This window comes from Ixodes scapularis, unplaced genomic scaffold, assembly GCF_016920785.2.
Source record: "Ixodes scapularis isolate PalLabHiFi unplaced genomic scaffold, ASM1692078v2 PGA_scaffold1__304_contigs__length_218370807, whole genome shotgun sequence".
In the NCBI taxonomy this organism is placed as follows: Eukaryota; Metazoa; Arthropoda; class Arachnida; order Ixodida; family Ixodidae; genus Ixodes; species Ixodes scapularis.
In genome coordinates, this window is record NW_024609846.1 from 87,888,466 (window position 1) to 87,896,420 (window position 7,955).

The 7,955-nt window shown below is 46.5% G+C and overlaps 1 protein-coding gene across 1 annotated transcript; it reads right to left on the bottom strand.

Moving 5' to 3' along the window:
- Window positions 1-855: 855 nt before the first annotated feature.
- LOC120842761 lies at window positions 856-3,143 on the bottom strand. The gene has a single exon (XM_040213926.3). It carries the CDS (start codon window positions 2,521-2,523, stop codon window positions 1,918-1,920), a length of 606 nt encoding a protein of 201 aa, XP_040069860.1. The 5' UTR covers window positions 2,524-3,143; the 3' UTR covers window positions 856-1,917.
- Between the last annotated feature and the right edge of the window lie 4,812 nt (window positions 3,144-7,955).

The window sequence follows — 7,955 nt, forward strand, 5'->3', positions numbered from 1 at the left end:
AGGCCAAGGTATAACTAACCAGTTACCATTTAAGTAGTGTGTATCTTGGTCCTAAATCACCAAACGACCGCCAGAGCTAGCTAGCCTAGTCGTTAGCATGCCACCTAGCGTCTTTGGGCCTCAGCTCCCGAGTGAATACAATAATTAGGCTTCACTGGTCGCTGTTAGTGACCTCTCATCTTTAGTCCTTTATCGCAAAAGAAGTGCCAGAGTAGTGCTTTCTTGTCAGGTTGCTTGGTTGTCATCTGGCATCTTTAGGCCTTACTAACCGAAGAAATGTTAGAATTGAATAGTTGTTTGGTTGTGAACTGACTTTTTTCTTGTGTGTGCCACGTTGGCATTCACGTGGCGAATCAGAGAAAAGCCAGACATTGGCATTCCTTCGACTAGTTAGGTAGAGGGCAAACTACCGGGACTCTAATTAGAGCCCCAGAAAAAACGAACCTGTCAGGTCTAAGTTAGGCCTTTATCCAGCAAAACATGGGTCAAGTTACGTTGTTCTTTGACTTGATGCCTTGGTTGCAGTGGAGCAGTTCTTTTGAGATTTATGAAACGTTTGTCAATTTTTGAGCGCATTATTATCCACCCACTTTCACGGACAACAGGGGGAAGTAAAAACGTCTTGAGAAAGATTATAGTAATTAAAGAAATTCAAGAGTTCAGACTGATTTGGCGTGTAAGAGAAAGTTTTAGATCAAGTAACACTGGGAAGGAAGACGACCTGAATGGGTGAAACGGGTGCTCTAAATTGAACACACGGCGAAAACGTAAGCGATCTCAACAACTTTATCGCCGAGTATCTGACTTATAGCCCTTGAATCGTGATACAGGAAGCTGAAGAACACAAATAAAAGGTTTAGCAGGAACAGTCGTTTTAATCGTACGAACACACTCATTCAAATGACGTTTATCATTAATACAACTTGGTCCAGAAACACGATATGAAAATACGTCTTTACGGCTATATCACACGCCAATGTGGCATACCCACGCATTATGACATCTTTTAGCGTCCCTGAGATTCCTGAAGATCCTCGGGGTTGTCACATTGCCAGCAGCTAACCATATTGGCGACAGCTCGCCGGTTGCAAAACTGCCTAACCACACGTGGATGACTTAACAGTAGAAACATCACAGATTTCACTCGTCATTCCTCTCATTCGGCAAGCCCTAAACACGAACAGTCAGTGCTCAAAGCAAGACATTGCCAGCTGGCTCACATTTCGGTTTCATCCTTTATCACGAAATTGAACAGACGCAAAGGGACGCTGGTTGTTTTTGTTGTGTACCGCTAACCACTATTTTGATTTCAAGGCCTTTACTTAGCTGCTTCATCTCTCTCTACGTGCTCTGTATCGCAACGAGCGCGTGATCGGAATAAAATCCTCTCGGAGCATGATATCTGCCTCTGAGCAAAAGCTCTAGGACGCCGTTCTACCCTGTAAATCCTGTTTTCCATTCTGACTCTCCTTCATGGTTTTGCCAGTTTGCCTCGATTCGCGCTAGATGCCGGTATTAAGCGTTTACCCTCCCAAAATGTAATAAAGCTTGATTTAAAAAAAAAAAGAATTACAGTGAATCAGCCGACCTATGGGAGCACAATTACATTAAATGAAAATTGCATATTCATTATCGTTCATTGTAGACTAACACGCGTCCTCGGTTTCCTGTCAACGATGGTGACAGAGACTCCACGCTCGCACGGTAAACCTCAGTTGAGAAGGTAAACTTGTTTACAAAACAACAAGAACACTAACTAAGAGTTCCCGAGCAGTCTTATCGGCACCGAGGCCAAGTACGCACCTTGAAGAATCACTCGAAACAGTACTACGAATCGGGAAGCATAAACGCTATCCGACCAACAGTCGTCGATGGGGAGTGGTCTCAGCTGCTGTCAGGGGACAAGCTCACCAGAACTCAGCTAGGAAACGACCTTCCGGAGTTCCTAGAAGGCGCAAAAAGTCGCTGCGCGGTCGGTGCCGAGGCAGACGCACGAAGCACCCTGTTCACTCCAATGGGCCCGACGTCCAGGGTGAGCCTGTTCAGAGGCAGGCCCACAAATCCTCCGGGCCTGGACACACCGCCCGGTCCGGCGAAGTCGTCGAGAGCGTTCCGGTAGTTCCCTTCGTCTTCGGCGTCGTCCTTGAGCTCACGAGGTGGCTCAGAAGGCCGTGTCCTGGGCACGTAGCGATCCGGGTAAATGCTGGGTTCCGGCTCCGGCGTCGGCAGCGCGTTGGTGTCTCCGCCGCCCGCCCCGAACCCTTGCCAGAAGAAGACGTGCGAGGACCCCGGCGGGCCAAGGCGCCATCCGTAGCGGCTTTGGATGCGTCCTTCACTGTCGCGCCACTGCTGGTAGAACGCGTTGCCGGTGTCGTAGTTGAGTCGGAACCTAGAGCCGGGAGGGATGGGTCCGGCCCACAGGTTCCGTGTTGGCTGAGACTGACAGCAAACGAAGAGGAGCAAAAGCAGCAGCAGCGCGGGCAGGAGCCGGGCTGGGCACCTTGGCAGTGTGGCGGTGTCCATCTCTTTACGTTCGGAGAAGCGGCTCTTGCTTGGAGAAGGGCGACGTGAAGATACGGTGTCGCTGGAACGATGCTGGCCCAGAAACAAGCGGGAAACGGCGACGATCCTCGGGCTTTCGGAAGGAGGCGAACGGAGGAGCTTGCTCCGGCGACGGCGTGATGCGTTCGCGTCGTCGTTCGTATCTGACGTTGAACGAGCGCGTCGCAGCCGCCCCTTTAACCCGTTTCGGAAAGGCGAGAGGAAATGGCGTCGGGGTGACGCGTCCTCACGGGTCCTCTCCGCTCCTCCTCGGTTGCGTTAGAGAGGGAAACATTGCGGGGCGAACAAGCGGAAGGCCTGCCTCCGTCGGGAACGGCCAGACGCTGTGACAGATCGCTGACGTAGTACCGCCACGCGCGTATGTTTGACAAGCGGGGTGACAACAGCAGGACCGATTTAACTCGTTAGGATAACTCTGGGCTCGGACTTTGGGAGAGGGGGATCGGGAGGGAGTAACGGACGTCGGTTCCGCGAATTGTTGCAACACGTTATTCGGCCCGCCCATGTGCGTAAAATCCCCGGCTGGACGAATCAGCTCTTGGCGTTCGGTCAAAGGGTACGGCTCCACCCAAGAATTTGTCCGTGCTTATGCAATAAGCATTAAGAGGTAACTATGGGAGTCTCATCTAAATGGTGTAAGGCTCAATGGCAGCACCGGCTTTAAGAAACCCTGACAAGAACACGTTATATGCGAGCCTGGCTTAGCGAATTGCCGGAAATTATAATTACGAACCTCTCCGGCATCATCCGCTTAAAACAGAACCAGCGTTTTTACAGGTGTTGACCATAACGACGCTGAATTATTTTATTCCCACATATACTCATAGTACCGCGTGATTTGACTAAGCATATTCCAATGGCGAACCGAACCAGCATGCTCGACACGAAAACAGGAACATGTTACTGGGAACCTCTATAGAACGCATAGAAAAAAGGTTGTGCTCCTGAAGTCAAAAGAGAAATGACAAAATAATTCCGCTAGAAGGCTGTGTAAAATCAAATTAAATCTAATAGGGTGTAATGCTGCCTTGATGCCCACATTAGAGTGAAGCTCATGGCTTTTCTTGTGAACACTGAATCAATTGTGACAAAGAATAGCAGGATTTGACGATTGTACAGATAGTCGGGGGATGAGGTGCCGGCACTCTATATAATTTAGTGACTTTAGTTTAAACTAAATGTCGTAGTCAAGCCGCTTACGTTTTGTAGGCATATTTTAAATCTCAAGTCTTCTAGTGTCGTTGTTGTCATATTTTCGAAGAAGTGCGGTTTTTACTACATTTCACGTTTATTTGCTTTTGGCGAACTCACACTGGCCATCGTGGATAACATGCACTCAAATCTTCACCCGACAGCGCACTGTGTTATCCGCCATCCAAACGGTTACTCGGTGAAGGAGCGCACCCTAAAGGGCCAATTTCGGTTGGTACAGTCAGATGGTGCCTGCTTCAGTGACGGTGGGGATACACCTGCATCAATTGTGAGCAGAAATAGAAGGTCTGGGTTACCGCTGCATCAAGCTCACATCACGTGATCTCGCTATCGCGCTGAAGAATATACGGTTCATTGTTTCGCGCACCTGCTCTTTGTAAACGTCCGCCGCAACCAGCGCCACCACCGGAGGGGCTGTGGACAGACGATGGTTAAGGCCGTTTTACTCTCACTAAAGGTGGAGAGCGGTACGACGAACACACCGTGTTTTCTTAACTGTAGACCCTCACCCGCTGAATAATACGTGCAAAGAATATTTTCACACATAGCCCACCTTGACAAATGCGCACTCTATTAACTCCCAAAAAAGCTACCATACATAAATCATTACACTAACACATTCTGTCTTTCACAAAATTCGTCACGACTCGTTATAATGAACGATTTAGAAAAACGAAATCCCTGTGTTGTCCGCACCTGTGGATATCCAACTCTGTTTAAAATTTCACTTTCCAAACTTGTATAACTCGCAGACTACGACATGATAAAGTACCCGCGTTTAATTTTTCCGCGTGCCACATGGGCAGCAAGACAGGAACACGTTACTAAAACAGCCATTAAACGCCGTTTAACCCATGAAATGGTAACGAATATACATTACTAATTCTTTATCTTTAAATGTGACAATGTCGTTATTTCGTTGCGGAAAAAAAAAAGTAATTATACTCTATCTCACTGGTTATGCGCTGTGCTGCCAAAACCGAAGTAGGAAGAGAGATGCAAACCGCTTTTATATACATTTTTAGTGAAGGGCTTATATTCTAATGCGACAAAAGCAATGTCTGGGCCTCGCACGAGAGGGTCTGGGTAGCAGGGGTGTTTCACTTTCCGCTCTTTTCCAACTGCTTGCGTTAGACTATGGCCATTTTGCCTCTGATAACGCTGAACGCATCTAGCGGGACAGAGGGTAAATACAAATAACGCATTACTCTTAACGAGTTAATCACAGCAAAAAAAAAAAAAAAAATCATCTGGTGGGTTAGTTGGCTATACATCTTAATTACGCATGGAAGTCTGCAAACAGCCAGTCTGCTTTCAGAGGGAACTCGGCGTACGACGAGGCCAAAAAAAAAAAAAAAAGCGTTCCTGTTGAAAAATAAAATTGGCGACATCAAACCCAGGGGTCTCTAAATCCTGGCCCTCGGAGGAATTGGGCGGCGCGCAGTTGCACGCGGTGTTTACACGCGCCCGGCCCGCAACCCACTACTAAAAAAAACAAAAAAACAAAAAAAAAACTCTCTCAAGAAAAAAAGAAAAAGAAAGCACCGCGACGCGCATTAAAAGGGTAAAGGAAGGTACTAGGAAGAATGAAAGAAAACTTCAACAAACCGATGGATCTCTCGCCATAATATTTATTATACATCTTCATTCCCAGCATTAATATTCGTAGTTCCCTGCTTCATGTCTGTGTAACTATGATAACATTTTTTAACGTTCTCATTAATATCGGGCCTAGTGTACTGTGTCATAACCCCTATATTCGAATCAGCAAATCTACCATTTTCATTATAATCTTCTGCCCTGTGTGAATATGCCAAGGTTCTTGTACGCTTTGATTTATGCCTGGTACATTCTCCAGGTCACATTTATTTTATAGTGTCATATTTAGCAACATATGAATTGTAGAAAGAAGGTTAATGACCTGATCCGGTTTACATTCCTTTTTAAAATTATGCTTTATACATTTTCGTATTTAAATGCTTATTTAGGTCTATTCATTTTGTATTTTCTAATTTATATTGTTTTAAACTTTTCCCAGCCTTGTAGTCTGCTTTATGTCCCTAATCCGTCCCCTTAGCCAAAAAGGTTTAAGATCGCGCCTGTTTTACGTACTTACGTCGTACGCATTGTAACATTAAAATGTTAACTTCTAGGTTCATTTTATTTTTTTTCGCCAGTTGCCGTGCTTTTTCAAGAGATCCCGAAGATTGGCTCTCTGTTTGCTGCGCGGAAAAGTAGGAACACGGGGGTGATCTTTAGGTTGTACGTCAAAACTATACGTTTGCTGTAAACTAAACAAATACCCTACCGTGACAATAAACCAAAGTGAAAGCATAAAAGTATAAAGCAGCCAAATATAAATCTATTTAAACTCCGACATTTTTATTTTTTCAAAACAGTGCCTGCGAACACTTTAATTGCCTGCATAGTAACACAGTACGTAAAATAACAATTTCGTGTGCTTAATGAAGAAATACAAATAGTAAAAATGTCCAGGAAACATACGAAGTGCGCTGGGCTAATAAACATGAAGCCTCGTGTATTTTGTTTGGCAACGCTAATAACTTTTTTTTACATAATTTGCTTAAACATAAGGACAGGAGTACCGAAGTTCCGGAGAAAAAGGGCATCCCTGTGACAATCGAGATAACGCTTTTTTTTTTTTTTTTTTGCTGACGTCACCGAGAGAAAGGAACTTATGTTAACACCATTTCTAAAGATTGGTTCTCACACAAACAAAACTCCACGTTGAGCGGAACGTTGCCTTTTTCTAAGACCTCTCGCAGTTTTTTTGTTGGCACAGACAGTCACATCGCTTTTCAGCTTCGCGAGGCGCTGAGTGTAAACTTCGTAAACAGCAGTGGCGACGTAGAAACACAGACACCTCATTGAGCCAATAACGTAATGCGTCAAAGCTGCAACATTCGTTGTGGACCATTTAGTGTGTGAAATGAAAAAAAAAAAAAATATTATCAGTATGACATATCAATGCGTCGTCATTCGCTGTAGCCCCTGCCTGCAGTATTTGTTGTGTGTGTGCGAGGCGGCGCATACGCGACAACCTGCTAAATTCTAAAGGATTACAATAAAAAAATTGCCGACATAAAACCCCACACGAATATAATTGGAGTTCGCCCACTGCACGACACATACGCGTAAATAACTGCACTCCCCCTCACGTATCGTGGAATGTGGGACTGCCTAAAGAATATCTCTGCAATAGACCCTTTTCAAATGTCCATCGAGCAACACTGGCGGCCGCCATATTTTGGACATCGCTTCTTGCGGGAAGCGTGTGGTTAGATCCGAGTTCACGCCGAGCGCTGGAGCATCTTCGTGTCCCATCCGTGCTCAAAGTGCGTGCTCAAAATAGGGAGGCCTCGTAGCGGCTGCTGGAGGGCGCGTACTTTTGAAAAGAGAGAAATTGAGGAAGAGTAGGAGGTAAGAGCACGCGGGGACGTCAGAGTGCCGTGCTCAGATTGGAAGGTTAGTTAGTGGAGGCAAAGGCGAGCTTCCTTCGTCTCTAGCCACTGTGCGAATCCGAGATACTGCACGAGGAGCAGACGACGCCCTTGTTTGCTATGATTAGACGACATAGTGGGTAGTACAAAAAACAGCCAGACTTTGCATCTACCCACTGGTCATTCTAATTAGAACTCGGCGCTCTGGAGCTCCCGCGCTCTCTTATCTCCTCCTCTCTCTCTCAGTGTTTCTCCATGTAGTAAATTATATTTGCTTTGGGAGTGTGACGACTCCCCGTCGATGAAGCGATGCCAACGTCGCGAAATGACGGGAGTCGCCAAGTTTGCAAAGCATCGGGCCAGCGTGGTCATTCTCCTCGTCGCCTGCCGCATTGTAGGCCTTGCACGTAGCGCGTGTTTGCTGACACTCCCGTGCGCGTGCACACAGAGGCCTAGTGCAATCAACGTCGCTACCACGTTTTCTCTTGCCAGGCGGTTAATGACATCGGTAACGCGGGGTGCGGGGATGTCTGTCCTTTGACGGGGGCATCAAAGAGAAAAAAGGGCGTATCGCATTCTGTCGCCGGTGTTGGCATTGATGGCTCGACAGCTTTACGTCACTTCTGACGTAACAATTCCGAATGAGCACGGTTGACGCTCTTGCAATACAAAGACTCCCTGCTGTGTTTTCCGACGACAGAGTAGCGTAAAATATCGGGC

Coding starts and splice junctions, on each gene's coding strand:
- LOC120842761 (XM_040213926.3), bottom strand. CDS start 2,523: ATGGACACCGCCACACTGCCAAGGTGCCCAGCCCGGCTCCTGCCCGCG.